At 54.5% G+C, this 18,144-nt stretch overlaps 2 protein-coding genes across 9 annotated transcripts in view; both read right to left on the bottom strand.

Annotated features, from left to right (window-relative positions):
• CCNP (cyclin P) lies at positions 1–5,536 on the bottom strand. 2 transcript variants are annotated; one of them, XM_032248770.1, is made up of 6 exons: positions 4,056–5,536; positions 2,423–2,512; positions 2,189–2,344; positions 1,124–1,282; positions 884–1,035; positions 1–226 (listed from the first exon to the last, which is right to left on the bottom strand). In XM_032248770.1, exons 1-6 carry the CDS (start codon positions 4,314–4,316, stop codon positions 55–57), a joined length of 990 nt encoding a protein of 329 aa, XP_032104661.1. In that variant the 5' UTR covers positions 4,317–5,536; the 3' UTR covers positions 1–54. The 2 variants fall into 2 exon arrangements, with proteins under 2 accessions (XP_032104661.1, XP_032104660.1); XM_032248769.1 differs by having other exon boundaries at positions 2,189–2,512.
• Positions 5,537–12,469: 6,933 nt separating this feature from the next.
• AKT2 (AKT serine/threonine kinase 2) overlaps positions 12,470–18,144 on the bottom strand; it is a 57,183-nt gene continuing 51,508 nt past the window's right edge. For 6 of the 7 annotated variants that reach the window (XM_032248762.1, XM_032248765.1, XM_032248763.1 and 3 more), the window contains exons 9-14: positions 17,243–17,365; positions 16,139–16,267; positions 15,774–15,988; positions 15,116–15,203; positions 14,897–14,999; positions 12,470–14,086 (exon numbers count right to left, since the gene is read on the bottom strand). In XM_032248762.1, coding sequence (XP_032104653.1) covers positions 14,007–14,086; positions 14,897–14,999; positions 15,116–15,203; positions 15,774–15,988; positions 16,139–16,267; positions 17,243–17,365 — 738 coding nt within the window. In that variant the 3' untranslated portion in view covers positions 12,470–14,006. The other variant, XM_032248768.1, reaches the window with a different exon arrangement.

Here is an 18,144-nt window from a genome sequence, read left to right as displayed (position 1 = left end):
AGGGACGAACACACACTGGGAGGTTGTTTTTTTGTTTGTTTTGATGGCTGAGTCTCAGCGCTCAGGGAGGCTCAGGTGGAGGCGGCGGAGCAGGCAGGCAGCCGTGAGGCTGGTGCCCTGGCGCTGGGACCGCGCGTACTTGAAGAAGACGGCGGCGCGGCCCGGCGCGGGACCTCGGAGTGCAGCGCGGGCCATGCACGGCTCGAGGGGGCCCAGTTCCTCGGAGCTGCAGAGGGAGATGGAGAAACTGAGGCAGGGCAAGGGGGTGGAGATGACCCATCCTCAGAACTGGAGCTTCGAGGCCGAGATGCGTCGCTGTGGGTCCCCACAGACGGGTCAGGGCTCTCTTGAGATCGGGCACTGGAGTGACTAGGCGGGTACCGGGGAGGGTGGACACCTGATTCTCCCTGCAGGGCGCAGCTAGTGGGGAGCCAGAACCCGCGAGGAAGCAAAGAGAGGAGCCGAGGATGGACAGCCATCCTCTCTATCCTGGGGATACAGGCTGGAAGAAAAATGGTTCGCCCTGCCACCTGGTGGCACAGTTAGCGATCCTAGCAGCTAAAGGGAAACCCCATCCACCACCAGATACAGAGTTAGAGGAGTCGAGGCCTGGGAGAGCCTTCGTTCTCAGCCCTGGAAGGCAATTGGAACATCTTCTGGGCCTGAGAGACTTTATCTTCCTCCCTGGGGCAAGGTTAAGTGCCCCCAGATCTGGACTAATGGGATCCTCCCACCCCATTCTCTCCCATACCAGAAAAATCAAGTCTAGGTGCCACCTTCTCCCCAATAATCGTCTCTCATTCTCTGAGATGGTAAAAATGACCAGGAAGGGAGATCCCTGAAGCTGAGGTGACCCCATACAGGCCCCCCAACAAGGCCACACCTGTAAAGTTCCGGCTCGAGCCTGGAGCCCGCCCCGTCGAGCAAGCGGTGCGCCAGGCTCAGAGCCGCAGCTGCGCGACGACCCGGCTCCCATCCCACCGCCTCGGCCTCCAGCAAAGACAACTCCAGGAAGTAGGTGGCAAGTAGCATCACCTGCAAGCGAGGCGGGGCGACTGTCAGGCCCCGCCCTACCCCACGCCGGCCCGGCCCCACCCCCACCCCGCGTATCCACTAAGCCCACCTGGGGGCTGCTCCCTGCCAGCGCGGCCAGCAGGCCGAGGCACAGCAGCGGGCCCGGGTGGTACAGCCGGAAATCCAGGCGGCTCAGGACGCGGCGCTCCGCGCGCAGCAGCTCCGCCCGCGAGAAGGAGTCCGCACCCAGGAGGCAGAGGCAGGTGGGCTGCAGATGGGGGATATGAGGGGGAGGTGAAAGAGCCCTGGATCCCAGCTCTTTACTCCCTGCCCTGGAACGGCCCAAGTTCTGGACCTCAGTTTCCTGGTATGTAAAATGAGGCTATTGGCTTGTGTCTCCAAGTCATAGAGAGCACGGGCTTCAGAGTCCTGAGTTCAAGAGCTAGGTCCGAGTTCAAACCCCACCGTCTGCTCACTGTGTGATGCAGGACAGTCACTTAGGCTCTCAGCCTCAGTTTCTCCCTCTGTAAAACAGAGATGCTACTCCCTGCTTCACCAGGCAATTCTGATAAGGCACTGAATTCATGCATGTTGACGGTAAGAACTCAAGATGAACTTGTTCACATTATTTTTATTTTTCTAAATTAGAGATGAGGTCACCTTGGCTTCTCAAAGTGAGGGATTTTTGTGTGGGGGATAGAATGCAGTGGCGTGACTCACTGCAACCTCTGCCTCCTGAGTTCAAGCGATTCTCTTGCCTCAGCCTCTTGAGTAGCTGGGACTACAGGCATGCACCACCACGCACGGCTTGTTTTTATATTTTTAGTAGAGACGGGGTCTCACCATGTTGGTCAGGCTGGACTCGAACTCCTGACCTCAAGTGATCTGCCCGTCTCTGCCACCCAAAGTGCTGGAATTACAGGAGTGAGCCACTGCATCCAGCCTTAAGACAGACTATTCAAGACCAAGTCCAAGCTCCAACTGCTTGATTTGGGGCAAGTGTCTTCTCTCTGGGCCTCAGTCTCCTCTTCTGTTTAAGGGACACATTGACAGCCCCTCCCTCACACACGTTGGGAATCCCAGACTCAGCACCGTGCTTGGCACACAGTAGGCACTGAATCAGTGACTCCCGAAAGGACTCCATCCACCCTCCCAAATCCCATCCCGAAAGTACCTCAGGAAGCAGGCACTCTTCCATTTTGCATGCCACAAACAGGCAGGCCACGCCCAGCAGCTGCAGGCGATGTGAGCGCACGCGGCTGGCACTCAGGTAGGAATCAAGCAGGTGCACCGCCAGGTAAAGTGTGTCACCAGCCAGACCCAGGTACTCCTGAGGAGGGGCACGGGTGGCCATGGGGTCCCGGGTAGTGATGCAAACCCAGCTCCCCACACCTTTCCAGATACCTACATGCACCTGGACCAGCCAATCTACCACCAGGGCGCGCATCTCCAGGGTCACAGCTCGGGGCAGGGCTCTCCGGGGCAGCACGCGGCACACCTGGGGTTGAGGCAAGAATGCCTCACTCTCCACACCTGTGCCCGGCCTTTCTCCTGAGCTCCAGCCCTGGGTGCAGCAGCCTCCTCCAGTCAGTTGAATGTTTCAGGCATGCCACACCCAAACTGGCCTCCAAATGCATTCCTCTTAGAGGTCCTCACCTAGAACTCTGGCTTTGTTCCAGATGCCTCCACATCCACTTCTCCAGTCTATAGCCCTCAGAGCCACGTGGCCTCCTAGGTGGCTCCCACTAGGTTCCCAGACTTTTTTTTTTTTTTTTTGGAGACAGAGTCTCCCTCTGTTGCCCAGGCTGGAGTGCAATGGCATGATCTCAGTTCACTGCAACCTTTACCTCCTGGGTTCAAGTGATTCTCCCACCTCAGCCTCCCAAGTAGCTGAGATTACAGGCACCCACCATCACGCCCAGCTAATTTTTGTAGAGACAGGGTTTCACCATATTAGGTAGGCTGGTCTTGAACTCCCAACCTCAGGTGATCAGGCCACCTTAGCCTCCCAAAGTGCTGGGATTATAGGCATGAGCCAACATGCCCAGCCTCAGACTTCACTTTTGACTGCCAACCCTCAACCCATCTGCCTCAGAGCACCCAGAAGGCTCTTTCCAAAGAAAGAGCTGACCAAGGAACTCCCCAGCTGAAAACACTTCCATGGCTCCCAGTACCCTTGGAGAAAACTCTAATTTCTTTCAGGCTCTGCTCCAACATCACCTCTTCCCTCTCTCCCCTCACAACCCACACTTCAGCCACAACTGCCTTCTTTTTGGCTCCTAGACTATGCCAAGCCCATTCCTACCCCAGGCCCTTTCCACGTCCTCTTTCCTCTATAGAGAGCATCCTTCCCCAGCGCCTTGCACGGTCTCTCTCTCATTCAACTGACATCTCCATGACTTTGTCTATACTCCCAGCTGGTCCCCAGCTGTCTCAGCATTTTCACTCTGAAGATGTCTCCCTCTGCGCTTTGTCTATTCGCCTGCTAGGCTGCCAGCCTCACAGCTCAGGGACTCCTGACCAGAACACAGGTGTCTCTCAGGTCCTAATAGAGATCCTGGCCCAGGGGAGTCGCTGGCAGGACGTTAAATAAATTCCTCCCTTCAGTCTTCCTTCCGCAGCACCCCTCTGCTAGGGACGTCTGCGGGCTGGTGAGGCCGAAGGTTCGGTTTGGGTGGTTTTTCTCTAATGGTCCTACGTGTTTGCTCATCGCCCCAGAACGAGGCCAGCATCGCAGCACCTCCAGGGCCTAAAACATTCGACACTGAACCATTAAATATTTGTTAAACGAATAAATGTGGAGGACAAGTACGGGGGACCATAAGCACCCCAGAAGGGGCTGCAAAGAGCCTGGGGGACGTTGGAAAGGGCATGCCCAGCGGAACACAAAACAAAAGCCTGGACGTCGCCGGAAAGGAACGCCGGCCGCCAGTGACCCGGAGGAGAGAGGCTGGCGCAGTGGGAGTTCGGAGGTGGTGGTGAGAGGGTGGTGGGTGGTGGGTGGCACTGGCCTCACCGGGGCAGGCGGCGGGTGGGCTCACCATGACTTCGGCGAAAATGTCCCCGGCGTACTCGCGTTCTTCCGGCAGCCCCAGCGCGCTCAGCGCCTCCTCAAGCCCCGGCGGCCTCTCCAGGCGTCTTGGGGAGACACTGAGGCCCATGGGGAAGCTGTCAGGGACTGGGACGCTCGGAGGTTGTGCATCGAGGGAGTCAGCGGGACTCTGCAAAGGAGAAGGCCTTGGTGGCTCAGCGCCTAAAGAGAAGCCCGAGCCGGACCCCTGGCCCCTGCCGCTCACCAGCATCCTCCAGAAGGGCGTCGCGAGTGAGGCTAAGCACTGACCGCTTGCAGCTGGGGGAAGAGACGCCCATCCGGCGCTTTAAATGCGCCTGGGCGCGTGCGCACTGAGCCCGCCTCGCCTGGGCAGGTGCACAAAGGTGAGTGCCCGCAGGCTGGCTCTGACCTCTCGAAGCCCTCTAAAGTCGGGCGGCTAAAGACAGATTCTCATCCTACTGCCCGGAAGCAGCCCCTCTGAGCCTCACTTTCCTAGACCATAAAAGTCAGGATGATTTCAAAATATAGTTGATGAGGTTGTCTGTGAAATGTACAACCTTCTGTTTAAATGTCCAGCACAAGGCCTGATGCAGTGAAAGCTCCTGACATGGGAGCTATAAGTCACTTAACAAATATTAAAGAAAGAAAGACTCTTTTCTGTGCACTGGGTATAGCGAGTAAGCAAATCACCCGAGGTTCCTGTCTGTGCCAAGCTCAGTCCACTTCTGTGAAAGCGACCCCCACAAGCCAGCAGCATCAGCCTAGACTAGTGCGGGGGACTCCTGGCTGCTCTCCATTTCCATCCCCCAGAGTTTGTTCCCCACATGCAGCTGGAGGAAGCTGTGCACCCCTAAAGCAGGTTACCTGTGCCTGTGTCCAGAACTTCATCATGGCTCCCGTCTCCCTCCAGCTGAAGGCCCGTGACACCCCGTTATTCTGCCTCCAACTGAGCACATCCACTCCATGTCCCTCAGTCCTCTTCAGCCCCTCAGACCTTCAGGCTCTTTCTCACCCACACCAGGCAGGCTCCTACTGCAGGGCCTTTACACCAGCTGTTCCCTCTGCCTCAAATGCTCTTCCCTCAGAGACCGTGTTTAAGGTGTTTACCCTGCTGATGATGCCTTCTTCTGGAAACTGCCATCCTTAGCATTTCCTGTCTTTATCCTCTCCAGCACTTACTGCCTTCTAACCAACCATGTGTTATCCTGTTTACTCTCTCCTTCCTAACGTGAATATTCCGGGAACCCCTTAAGGGCAGAGGTTTTGTTTTTTCCTGCTGTATGCCCAGTTACTAGTATAGGGCCTGGTACATAATAGGTGTTGAATAAATATATGTTGAATAAGTGAGTGTCTAGGATGGATGTCTTTTTATTGTGGAGCGGGGAGACAGGGTCTTATTCTGTCACCCAGGCTGGAGAGTGCAGTGGTGTCATCAAGCCTTGACCTCTTGGATTTAAGTGATCCTCTTGCCTCAGCCTCCTATCTGGGACTACAGGTGTGCACCACTACGCTTGGTTAATTTTTATGTATGTATGTATTCAAACGGAGTCTCACTCTGTTGCCCAGGCTGGAGTACAATGCTCGATCTCAGCTCACTGGAACCTCCACCTCCTGGGTTCAAACAATTCTCCTGCCTCAGCTTCCTGACTAGCTAGGACTACAGACACGCACCACCATGCCTGGTTAATTTTTCGTATTTTTAGTAGGGAAGGGGTTTCACCATGTTAGCCAGAATGATCTTGATCTCCCGACCTCATGATCCTCCTGCCTCAGCCTCCCAAAGTGCTGGGATTATAAGCGTGAACCACCGTGCCTGGCCTTTTTATTTTTTTTATGGGATCTTACTATATCGCCCAGGCTGGTCTCAAACTCCTGGACTCAAGCTATCCTCCCACCTCAGCCTCCAAAAGTGCTGGGATTACAGAGGTGAGCCACTGCACCCAGCCAGCCTTCCCCTTTGGCCTTTGGGGTAACAAGTCAGAGCAAGACCAAGCCTATGTTCAGTCAGTCAATAATCGCCTGCTGGCCAGGTGGGTGGCTCACACCTGTAATCCTAGCACTCTGGGAGCCCAAGGTGGGCAGATCACTTGAACTCAGGGGTTCAAGACCAGCTTAGGCAACATGGTGAAACCCCATCTCTACAAAAAATACAAAAATTAGCTGGATGTGGTGGCGCACCCCTGTAGTCCTAGCTACTTGGGAGGCTGAGATGGATCACCTGAGCCCGGGAGGTTGAGGCTGCAGTGGGCCTTGATCACACCGTTGCACTCCAGTCCAGGTGACAGTATTTTAAATACATAACACAACCACACTGGCAAGGAGAGGCAAAGACTGGCAAAAGTCACTTGGGAGCGCAGTATTTTGACTGTGCATCTTCAGCTCAAGGCAAAAAACCATAAACAAATACTGAATTCTAGTTAGTAGGTTTCTTTCTTACAGTGGCGTGTTAGCAATATTTGAGTATACTCTAGAACTGTGCAAGTAAGTAAATGCATCGCAGTCAAGGGTAATCAGGGTTTGCGCCGTCAGAGGATGGATGTGCAAACACAGACCAGAGGTTGGATTGGCCTTTGTGGAGTCCGTGTCACAATGGGATCGGAGACGAAACTGTGTGAACTCATAGTTGTTTATATAGAAATAAGCATTGTGTACCCAAACATGTATTTCCTAGCTTAGTCCACTAGGAGGGCTTAAGAGCAGTGACACCCCAAAAATGAGAAGCACCCCTAACACCCAGACCTTGGCTGCCACATCCCATTCTTCACTAAAAGAAACCAGGGCTACTTAAAGAAATGGCTGATCCAATCAGCCTGGCCAACATAGTGAAACCTCATCTCTACTAAAAATACAAAAATTAGGCGGGCACGGTGGCATGTGCCTGTAGTCCCAGCTACTCGAGAGGCTGAGGCAGGAGAATCACTTGAACCTGGGAGATGGAGGTTGTGGGGAGCTGAGATCACACCTCAACATTCTGGTCTGGGCAACAGAGCAAGAGTCTGTCTCAAAAAAAAAGAAAGGGAAAAGGGGTAAAAGGAAAAGAGAAAGAGAGGGAAGGAAGGAAGGGAGGGAGGAAAGGAGGGAGGGAGGGAGGGAGGGAGGAAAAGAAAAAGGAAAAAGAAAAAAGAAAGAGAAAGAGAGAAAGAAGGAAGAAAAGGCTAATCCCAGGGTCAGTCATACAAGAGAAGATACAAGATCTGGAATATCTTTGTGTGGCAGAAAGTGTCCCAATGGCAGGACATGTCACACAGGCGCAGAAGTCACTAGCTAAATCTAGAAAACATGAGCATCAAGATGATACTCAGAGATCACAAACCACTGAATAAAATTAAAATACTAGTTTATTCCGATATAAATCAGGCAGTAGGAAGGAGGAGCTCTTTAATCTTTGGTATGTGAATAAATGTGTTGTTTTGTTTTCAGAGGCAGGGTCTCACTTTGTCACCCAGGCTGGAGTGCAGTGGTGTCAACATGGGTCACTGCAGCCTCAACCTCCTAGGCTCAAGTGATCCTCCCATCTCAGTCTCCCAAGTAGCTGGGACTACAGGTGTGCACCACCATGCTTGCCTAATTTTTTAAATTTTTTTTGTAGAGACAGGAGTCTCACTTTGTTGCCTAGACTGGTCTTGAACTCCTGGGCTCAAGGGATCCTCCCACCTTGGCTTCCCAAAGTGCTGGGATTACAGGTGTGAGCCACCATGCCTGGCCGAACTAATAAATGTAGAGGGATGGAAAATCTTATTTAGCAATCACCATGGCATCATTTCATGCAAGAAACATCAACAGATGTTCAAACTAGTGGGTGAAATTACATACAAAATGTCTCTACACAAGATGCTTATTAACTATGTAAACCAAAAGGTATCTGAGATAGTCTCAATCCATTTAGAAAGTTTGTTTTGCCAAGATTAAGGACGTACCCATGACATAGCGTCAGGAGGTGACTGGGGCACAGCTTGGTTTTACGTATTTTATGGAGACATGAGACATCATCAGTGTATGTAAGATGTACATTGGTTCAGTCTGGAAAGTTGAAACAACTCGAAGCGGGGGAAGGGGCTTCCAGGCATAGATAAGAGACAAATGGCTGCATTCTTTTGAGTTTGATTAGCCTTTTACCAAATGCACAACTTACAGGAAGGGTCACCTATGCCTAGGCTGGCACAGTGAAACAACAGGGCAGAGGAAGCCATCAGATACGCGTTTGTCTCACATGAGCACAGGGCTGATTTTGAGTTCTGCCTGTCCTTTGTCCACAAAGGAATTTCCTCATGGGCAAATGGTGAGAGAGGTAAGTAGCTTTTTAAAAGTACCTTTAGACCAAGCACGGTGGCTCACGTCTGTAATCCCAGCACTTTGAGAAGCTAAGGCGGACAGATCATTTAAGGTCAAGAGTTCGAGACCAGCCTGGCCAACACGGTGAAACGCCGTCTCTACTAAAAATACAAAAATTAACTGGATGTGGTGGTGGGCACCTATAATCCAAGCTACTCAGGAGGCTGAGGCAGGAGAATCACTTGAATCCTGGAGATGAAGGTCGCAGAGAGCTGAGATCACGGCATGGCGCTCCAGCCTAGGTGACAGAGACTCTGTCTCAAAACACACACACACGGCCTAGGTGACAGAGACTATCTCAAAACACACACACACACACACACACACACACACACACCCCCCACCACCACCACCACCACCACCACCACCCCCCCCCCCCCCCACCTTTGTAGCTGCGTTGTTAAGGAACAGAATGGGAGGCAGGTTTGTCGGAGAAGCAGTTCCCAGCTTGATTTTTCCTGTGGCTTAGTGATTTAGGGAGATTTTTCTTTCACTACAAAGGGAAAGCAGGAACTGTCCAGTGGAGAAACCTCCCAGACACCACCTTCGCTAAGGGATCCAAGTCATCACCAGTTATGGGACGAGCATCCTCATGCGCCTTCTGATAGGATGCCCAGAAAAAGGCACGTCACTTCCGGGAATTCCTGCCCAAAATAGCATGAACATAACCACAAGGAAATGTGAGGCAACCAACCCTGGTTGAGGGAAAATAAATGCAAAGTAACTGTCCTGTGAGTTTGACACCTGCCAACTGAATTCAACGTGTGAGCCTGGTCATTGTCAACACATACAAGGACATTAAGTGTGACCATTAGCAAACCTGGTAAAATCTGTGGAGAATGGCAGTTTCAACGTTGGCTTCCTGCAGTTGCGTAGCAGAATCTTCTTGCTTTAGGACAGGTATACAGACATGGAGGAGGGGTGAATGTAAAATTCTGATCCCATCTTTGTCCGTTTTAAGAAATAAAATGCTGTGAGGAACCTGGTGAAGGGTATATTTTTAAATTCTTTTACGTTTTATTTTTGAATAGATTGACAGACTTCCCATCTACCCCACCCCCAATTTCCCCAATTAACATATTAGCGTGGCACATGTCACAATCAGTGAGACCAATAATCTATTAAGGCCATGCTTTATTCAGCCTCCGCTTTTTCCCTACTACCCTTTTTCTGTTTCAGGACACATCACCGTGACTCCTTCGGTTGATCTTGGATGTGTCCCTTTCTCAGACTTTTCTGATTTCTAACCACCTTAACAAATCCCTCAGCTGACATCTGCCTGCCGTCTGCTTCCTCTCAGTGAGGTGGCATGTGTCTGCGGGAGAAGGATCCCAGGGAAAATGTGGTTCTATTACGTCACGTTAAAGGGACGCCGTGAACGTGATTTATCGGTAATGTTCACCTTGATCACCTGGATGGTGCAGTGTTTGTCAGGTATCTTCACTGAAGAGTTCTTCCCCACTTTCCACACTGCGCTCTTTGGAGGAGTCACTGCAGCCCACGCCTAAGTGGTAGGGGTTACATACCTCTCCTTGAAGGCTGTCTACAGGAATTATTTGTGATTTTGTGAAGATTGGTGTATTCTCTCCATTTGCCACTTAGCAGTAGACTCATTTGTTTCACATTTGCCATGGTGCTATCTCGGCTCACTGCAACATCTGTCTCCCGGGTTCAAGTGATTCTACTGCCTCAGCCTCCTGAATAGCTGGGATTACAGGTACGTGCCACCACGCTCAGCTTTTTGTATTTATTATTCTTTGAGACTGTGTCTCACTCTGTCGCCAGGCTGGAGTGCAGTGGGAAAACCCGATATTATGCTATTTATTTTGTGGCTCAAGTTTTTTTCAGCTTTGGCCACTGGGAGCTCTTTCTTGGGCTCCGTGTCCCTGTGACTTAGCACGTCAGTGCTTACTTTCAGGCACTGCAAGATGCCCCAGGCTCATCTTGTACATTTTCCACCCCGGTCCTGGAATCATCTTAGTACAGTACTATTTTTGAAAGTTTTCTGCAAGTCTGCAATTATTTTAAAATTGGAAGTATGTGAATGGCTACAGTTTTTTGGAAAGGTACCGGACATTCAAGTCCTGGGACGCAGACAACAAAAGTGCAGGCACTGTACAGACGGCTCGCTAAGGTTTATTACAGGACTGCTGGGAGCACCAGACAGACAAAACCAAGTAAATTCCTGTCAATGGGGCGGCTGAATCGGTTGAGGTGTCGCACCCCACGGGGGAAGCAGCTGGAAAGCCTGAGTTCCCCAAATGCAGCAGCTAGAAGGGAATCTCACTGCTACCCCTGACTCAACATGGCCATCAATGCATGCAGGGCAGCCCTCAGACACTTTGCATTAACTGGAAAAGATTATGCAAAAAGAGGAGCAAACTACCGATTTATGATACCCTGTCTATTTGCACAGAGGTAATCAGCACCAAAATGAGTACTCAAGGCCCTGAGACCTCCAGTGAATTTTACTTTTACACCTGCTTTGCTGTGTTATTTTTAAATGACATATATCATTTTTTTTTCCTTTTTAGAGACACAGTCTCACTGTCCCAGGCTGGAGTGCAGTGCTGCAATCATAGCTCACTGCAGCTTCAAACCCCTGGGCTCAAGTGACCTTCCCACTTCAGCCTTCCAAGTTAGCTGGGATCACAAATATGCACCACCATGGCCAGTTAATTTTTGTTATTTTTTGTAGAGACAAAGGCCTCCCTATGTTGCCCAGGCTGGTCTTAAACCCCTGGCCTCACGAAATCCGCCTGCCTCGGCCTCCCAAAGTGCTGGATTACAGGCGTGAGCCACTGTGCCCAGTCTACCGTTCTTTACATACAAAAAAGAACTTGTGAAGTTTTTTAAATGTACATTGCAAAAGATGATTATGCTACTCAAAATGTTTTATTGAGACTTCAAACACCCTCCTTGGGAAAAGCTCTACAGGATAAGCACACAGGCTCAACCACGGGGCCAGCTGCTGCAGCTGTGGGACCCCATCCTGCAGAGGATGAGAGCCACTAAAAGGATGAGGTAGCCAGGCCTGTGCCCACTAGACCTGCCTCACGGGGGCGTGAGTGAGGAGCAACGTGGGTCACCTCAGGGGGCTGGGATTAGACGGAAGGGGAAAAGGCCTTTATAGATCGGCCTATCTTACACCACCAGGGTAGACTTTTGTAATTAAATTAAGGTCCACATGACTTTGGAAAGACAAACTAAAAGTCTTAGCTGTAGCTAACTCTGATTTCTGAAAATTGGATCTGACTTTTCTGCTTAAATTCACTCAAAATCTTAGACTCTAATGGGTGTGAAGTGCTAACACCTTGTGGCCAAATCTCAAATTCATTTGTGCCAGGCCCTCTCTCCACAGCAGGGCTCGGCAGGGCAGGGCTCTGGTCCCTGGTCCTCGGCTGGGGGAGGTGTTCCACCCATCGAGCCCCGGCCGGGCAGCCACGTGACTCAAGCATGTTAAGTGCAGGCGCCCAGACACAGCCAGGCTAAAGGGCAGGGTCTGGTGGAGGACTGACTCGAAGCTGAGCGGGCCCTAACCAAATGCTCAGGAGCTCCCAGGCGACAGCAACCACACCATCATCAACAAACCACTGGGTCTGTACTGGAATTTGGGGGCCTCAAGGCTTCCGGTGGCAGCATAAACGGGGAGGTGTGGCTAGACAGGAATGCCCCACTCTAAGGCTCAGGGGCCTGTGGAATGAACCATTCCCTTTCACTCAGTGACACCACAGGCACCCTCCTCATTCTAGGCCACCCAGATCTTCCACCCCTGTTCCTCCACAGAGCATCCTGGCCTAAGCAGCACGGAGGGCCTGGAGTGATCTCTGTCTACCCACACCCACCCCCCTCAACCCCACAGCTCCAGCTCCACCCACCCTCTCCACCCAGAGCTCCAGCACACACCCCAGCTGCCCTCGCCCTGAGCTCATTCTCACCTCCACACCCCTGCTCCGCCCCCTCCCTTGCTGAAGGAAGTTGCTGGTACAAGAGGAGCTGGGGCCCAGGGGCCGGACTCCATCACCAAAGCAAGGACCAGGGTGGTTGGGCCGGCGTGAGTGCAGGCGGTGCCCTGGTCTGAAATGAGTGTCTTTATTGCTTGTACCGTACAAATATGAAGACGAGGAGAAAAGCCAGTAGGGACGGAAGAGAACTGTCAGATAATCGACATCGCGCAGAGGAAAGAAAGACCCCCACCCGCCCAAACCCACCCCACCCCTCCCCACCCCGCCAGGAACTGCGCAGTACAGGAGGTGGGGTAGGGAAATCAAACCCACAAAAGCTCAACTCCAAACACCCAGAGGTGTTGCTGCGGGGAGGGAAGGCGTGGGCGGGGCAGCGCCTGGATCCCGGTGGCTGGGCTCACACTAGGTCACCAACCCTGCCCCACAGGATGAAATGCTCGGGCCAGGGATGGGGCCCAAGCCCACACACCATGCACACTGGAGGACATACTGCTTCACACACACCAACACACATACACACACACCCACACACATGCACACACACCCACGTGTGCCTGAGTCACGCCGACACACGCAGTCTGAAGCACACACAGGGGTCCCACAGCACTGACATAGACATGCACTCATGTTTAACCTTAAGGCTGCAGAACGTGGGGCCCTGGGGAGGGGGAAGGAAGACAGGGCCTAGGAGCCTCCCTTCTCAGAGGCTCCCTCACCCCAACAGGTACCAGAGATGCCCACCCCCACTCCTCCCTGACCAAGTCCATGGGGCCCAATACTGTCTGGTGTAAGATTGTAACAGCTGAGGCTGGTGCCCCTCCGCCCCTGCAGAGAAGGGGGCGAGCCCAGGCCCGGCCAGGCCCGGGGTCCAGCAGGAGGAAAGGCCAGCTGGAAGGAAGCCCTGGTAAGGCACGGGGCTGGGGGCAGGCAGGTTTGCCCCCAAGTGTTCCTCCTGCCTCATCCACAGGGTGAGGATGGCAGCTTGGTGGGGAGGAAGCAGGGCCAGGAGGCAGCACCCAGCCCGGCCCCTCCTGGTTTCCCACAGCACAGATCCTAGGACCTAGCTGTGTTCACCAGGGAGCGGCCCTAACTCCCAACCCTGCAGCTCCCCAGGGCCCCTGCCTGTCCCTGGATATTATTGCTTTTCTGCCCCCATGGGAGGACAGCGGGTGGGGGATTGGACCCGCGCCTGGGCATTCCAAGCCTAGGCCACGGGGCCTGGAAGGCAGCACCACTGTCTGCCGGGTGTCGTGTCGCACCAGAAGGCAGGCTTCATCTGGAAGCAGCAGCGCAGAGGCAGCCACCGGCGCCCGGGCCAGAAACCCAAGCAGGCCCCGGGCGCCATGCTTAACCCCTCACTGGGGCTTGTGTGGTTTAAAACCTGAATCTCTGCAGCCGCCCAACAGCCTGGGCCTGGGCAGGAGATGGAGTCTCCCAAATGCGAGTCCAGGCACAAACGTGAGGCCGGAAGCAGGGGCCGCAGGGGCCGCTGGGGTGCGTCCCGGAGGGGCCTGAAGAAGAACTGGAAAGCAGGCGAGGAGGTAGGGGTGGGGACACAAACCAAAAAGGCAAAGTAAAAAGTTGGAAAAAAGCCACCCAGCGGTGATGGCAGCATGGGGGCATCCTCTGCGTGGGCGGACTGCTCACTCCCGGATGCTGGCCGAGTAGGAGAACTGGGGGAAGTGGGTCCGCTGGTCCAGCTCCAGGGAGCCCAGGCTGTCATCTGCGGGTGGAGTAGATGGGAAGGACGGGTCAGCAGAGGGCCTGGCCTGCCTCTTGCCCTCCCATCCATTCTCCACAGGCCGCCAGGGGAGGTTTCTAAAGACCTGCTGCAACCCTGTCCCTCTGCACAAAACCCTGCCCTGGCTCCCCCCATGCAGGCAGTCCTTATTCCTCCCAGTGGCCCCCCAGACGCTCACACTCTGGCCCCATGCCCTCTCTTCTCCCCCATCTCCCTGGCTCTGCCTGTCCTCGGCCATGTCACGCTTCTCCCCTTGCTGGCATCCTATATGCCATTCCTGCCAGCTGACGTGTTTGCTTCCTCTTCCAGAAAGCCCTCCCTACCTGCAGGCCAGGTCAGTTATTTCATCTGAGCTTCCCCAGTCCCTGGGCTCCCACAGCCTAGCCCCAACCACTCTAGGCCATCACTCTACCTGGCCAGGAGCTTTCCAGGGCAGGGCCCAGGGCTGGCTCCATCAGCGCTGTGTCCCCAGCACAGCCCAGCCCTGGGCTGGGTTCAGATTAAGAACTCACACAGCTGTAAAGCAGTGAGCCCAGCCAGCCTCACGCACCAAGCTGTCTCCTGCTCTGGCCCCCACTGAGCTCCAGAATCTGCTGTAGCCGATGGCTCCTGGTGACCTCACCAGGTCCACAGAGGACCAACAGTAAAAGGGCCTGAGAACAGGCCTTAGGGAAACTGCCCTGACAGGAAGAGGCGGCCTTCAACGGCCCTCCTCAAGAAGTGGGTTAAGAGCAGGCCCCATCCCTCCACCACTGGCCAGGCATACCGCGGCAGGGTGCCCCAGGCACTCACAGCGGTCGGGGGGTGTGATTGTGATGGACTGGGCGGTGAATTCATCATCGAAGTACCGTGTGTCGACCTCAGACGTGACCTGAGGTTTGAAGGGTGGCAGGAGCTATGGAGGAGAGGAGCCCAGGCTCAGGGACCCTGACGCCAGGAGGCCTCAACCAAGGTCAACACGGGTGGGCCAGGCCCCTGAGGGTCCTGTTGGGGCCAGCAGTGGGGACTCACCTTCTTCTGGACCACGTCCTGCCAGTTGATGCTGAGGAAGAACCTGTGCTCCATGACCTCCTGGGCATCACTGGGCCCCCCACCAAGCCTGGGCAGAGATGGCTGTCAGCACCTGCCTCCCAGAGCAGCTGGGTTCAGGGAGACGGGCTTTCGGCGCAGGCAGGCCCCGCATGGCCTTTAATGATTCTGTCTTGACCACAAACCACCACTTCACAGGGGAGGAAACCGAGGCTCAGGGAGGGAGCTAACGTGCCCAGGGTCAGAGCCAGGGAGTTGGCAGCCTGGACCCATGTGGCCTCACAGTCTGGCCTCACCCTGAGTCCAGAATGGGAGTTAGTAGGGTAGGCTTGGTTCCATTCTGGCTCTGCCACATACAGCTTGGTGGCCCCAGCCAGGCCCAGGGTTGCCCTGTTTCTCAATGTCCCCATAAACCAAGGCAGTGTCGAGGATGGCCTGCCCTGCCCTGGGGGAGCTCTCCCTAAGGGCCAGTGCCCACATTTTCAGGGGCTGTGTGGGGACAACACACACTGCGACACCACAAGCGAGTGCCTTTGTGGACACAGCCCCCTCCAGGCTTCAGGGACAGTGGCAGCAGCTGGGGCCAGGCCAGGCTGGGCTGGGCTGGGCTGGGCTGGGCAGGGCCGACGCCAGCCCTCACCTCTGCTTGGGGTCCTTCTTAAGCAGTCCGGCAAGCAGGGACTTGGCCTCGGGGCTGAGCGTGCGCGGGAAGCGGATCTCCTCCATGAGGATGAGCTCGAACAGGCGCTCGTGGTCCTGGTTGTAGAAGGGCAGGCGGCCACACATCATCTCGTACATGACCACGCCCAGCCCCCACCAGTCCACTGCCCGGCCATAGTCGTTGTCCTCCAGCACCTGAGGACAGACGGGAAATGAGGGGCTGGGCCTGTGGCCCTGAGGCTGGAATCACAGTCGTGCCTTCAGGGCATCTGGGCCGGAAACACACTGGTCTGGGATTCCCCTACCCTTGGCCTCGCATGTTCCCACACCCCTAACCCCAGACACCTCAGGCGCCAGGTACTCCGGAGTCCCACAGAAGGTTTTCATGGTGGCCCCGTCACTGATGCCTTCTTTGCAGAGACCAAAGTCAGTGATCTTGATGTGGCCGTCTTTGTCCAGCATGAGGTTTTCCAGCTGTTGGACAAGTCAACGTATCTCAGGCACGTGCTCCCAGGGCTTCCTGCTACCCCAGCAGGAAGATGGCAGGGGGTCCTGGATATCAACTCTCTCAGGCCAGACTGGGCCCAGCACACACAGCCTCAATCTCTGAGGCTCAGAGAGAGGCCAGACCTAACCTGCTCCACCCCCTGGCCCACCCTCAAGGTCCTTGGGAATAGCTGGGCAGGGAGAACCGGGAGCCAGGCCCTGTCCACCACTGCCCCACTGAGAGCTGCAGGGTCTTAAGTTCGAACATGGGGGTGGGCACTAGCTTTTTTCTTTTTTTCTAGACTTTTTGTCTTTTAATTATGAAATATGCAGGCAGACAAACTGGCTAACATCTGTAATCCCAGCACTTTGGGGGAGCTTAGGAAGCAGAATTGCTTGAGTCCAGGAGTCTGAGACCAGCCTGGGCAACACAGCAAGATCTCATCTCTATTTTATATTTAAAAAAAAAAAAAAAAAAAAAAAAGGCCAGGTGCAGTGGGCTCATGCCTGTAATCCCAGCACTTTGGGAGGCCGAGGCAGGTGGATCACCTGAGGTCAGGAGTTTGAGACCAGCCTGACCAACATGGAGAAACCCTGTCTCTATTAAAAATACAAAATTAGCTGGGTGTGGTAGGGCACGCCTTTAATCCCAGCTACTCAGGAGGCTTGAGGCAGGACAAACCCTTGAACCCAGGAGGCGGAGGTTGCAGTGAGCCGAGATCACACCACTGCACTCAGAGGGAGACTCCTTCTCAGATAAATAAAAATAAGTAGGGACTGTGCCTAGGAGTTCCCATGGAGGCTTGGAAAGGTCCCTACCCTGGCCACTTGCTACAGAACCACTACCCTGGACCTTGGTGGGGAGAGCTTGGCGAATGAGGGCAGAAGGCCTCAGCCCCACCTCCCTGGTGTGAGTCCCGTGTGCGTGCCACGGGCCAGCCTGGTGCACGCCCTGCCACTAACCTTGATGTCGCGGTACACCACGTCCCGCGAGTGCAAGTACTCAAGAGCCGAGACTATCTCCGCGCCGTAAAACCGGGCCCGCTCCTCTGTGAAGACACGCTCCCGGGACAGGTGGAAGAACAGCTGCGGAAGGAAGGGGTGGGAGAGGAGGTCAGGCCCCCGCCCGCTCACTTGCCCTCAGCTTCCCAGTCCCCTGCCCTAGCCCAGTGATGCGGTGACACCTGCATCATAAACCAGCAAGTGACAGCCAGGGAGACCAAGCAAGGCACAGAGCAGAAGCAGCTCACAAGTGACACAGAGCTAGGCGTGAAGGGCTAGGGTCTGCCAGGAGGCACCCACAAGAGGGTATGGGAGGGACAGTCCAAGGCAGCAGAGGAGAGAGGCCGGCACGGAGGTAAAGAGAAGCGCACGTCATGACCAAGTGACAGCAGGCCATGGGCAAGCCCAGATCAGACAGGTGAGCAAACCACCTATCCCAATGCAGGCGTGACATCCGCTGCATGGAGAAGGCTCGAGGCAAGGAGTGGGTGACAGAGTGAGGTGACCTTGTGATAGGGAGTGGAGCGGCTGCATAAATCCACTTCGGGAGGACATGGGAACAGAGGGCTGGTAGGCTTTGACCCTTGGGGGCTTTCTCTGGGGCCTTTAAGACCATCCTTCCCAGTGCTATCGGCCAGCCACTCTGTAGCCCTCTTCACACCTCTCTGGACTGGTTTGGCCCCTGACCCATCCACTCACTAGCTGTGTGAACTTGGGTGAGCCACTGAACCTCTCTGAACCTCAGTAACCGCCCCACCCCCCAAATGAAGATGATGCCACCTGCCTTAAGGGAGGGGGCACAAGATGACATTCAGGAAATTTCCCTCCACCCCTCCATCTCACCCACAGCTCCTCTCCATCCC

The sequence above is a fragment of the Sapajus apella genome, unplaced genomic scaffold (genome assembly GCF_009761245.1).
Source record: "Sapajus apella isolate SASKATOON/1434 unplaced genomic scaffold, GSC_monkey_1.0 scaffold68, whole genome shotgun sequence".
Lineage (NCBI taxonomy): Eukaryota > Metazoa > Chordata > Mammalia > Primates > Cebidae > Sapajus > Sapajus apella.
Note: the sequence above shows the minus strand (reverse complement) of the source record. Positions and strands in the feature narration are given on the sequence as shown.

What these genes read in the sequence shown, in the direction of transcription:
- CCNP (XM_032248769.1), bottom strand. Translation starts at nt 4,316, where the DNA reads ATGCTGGTGAGCGGCAGGGGCCAGGGGTCCGGCTCGGGCTTCTCTTTA. An exon ending in ACATTTTCGCCGAAGTCATG is followed by an intron (nt 2,513 to 4,055) that starts GTGAGCCCACCC and finishes CCTCAACCCCAG; the next exon opens with GTGTGCCGCGTGCTGCCCCG. An exon ending in AAGAGTGCCTGCTTCCTGAG is followed by an intron (nt 1,283 to 2,188) that starts GTACTTTCGGGA and finishes CCCCATCTGCAG; the next exon opens with CCCACCTGCCTCTGCCTCCT.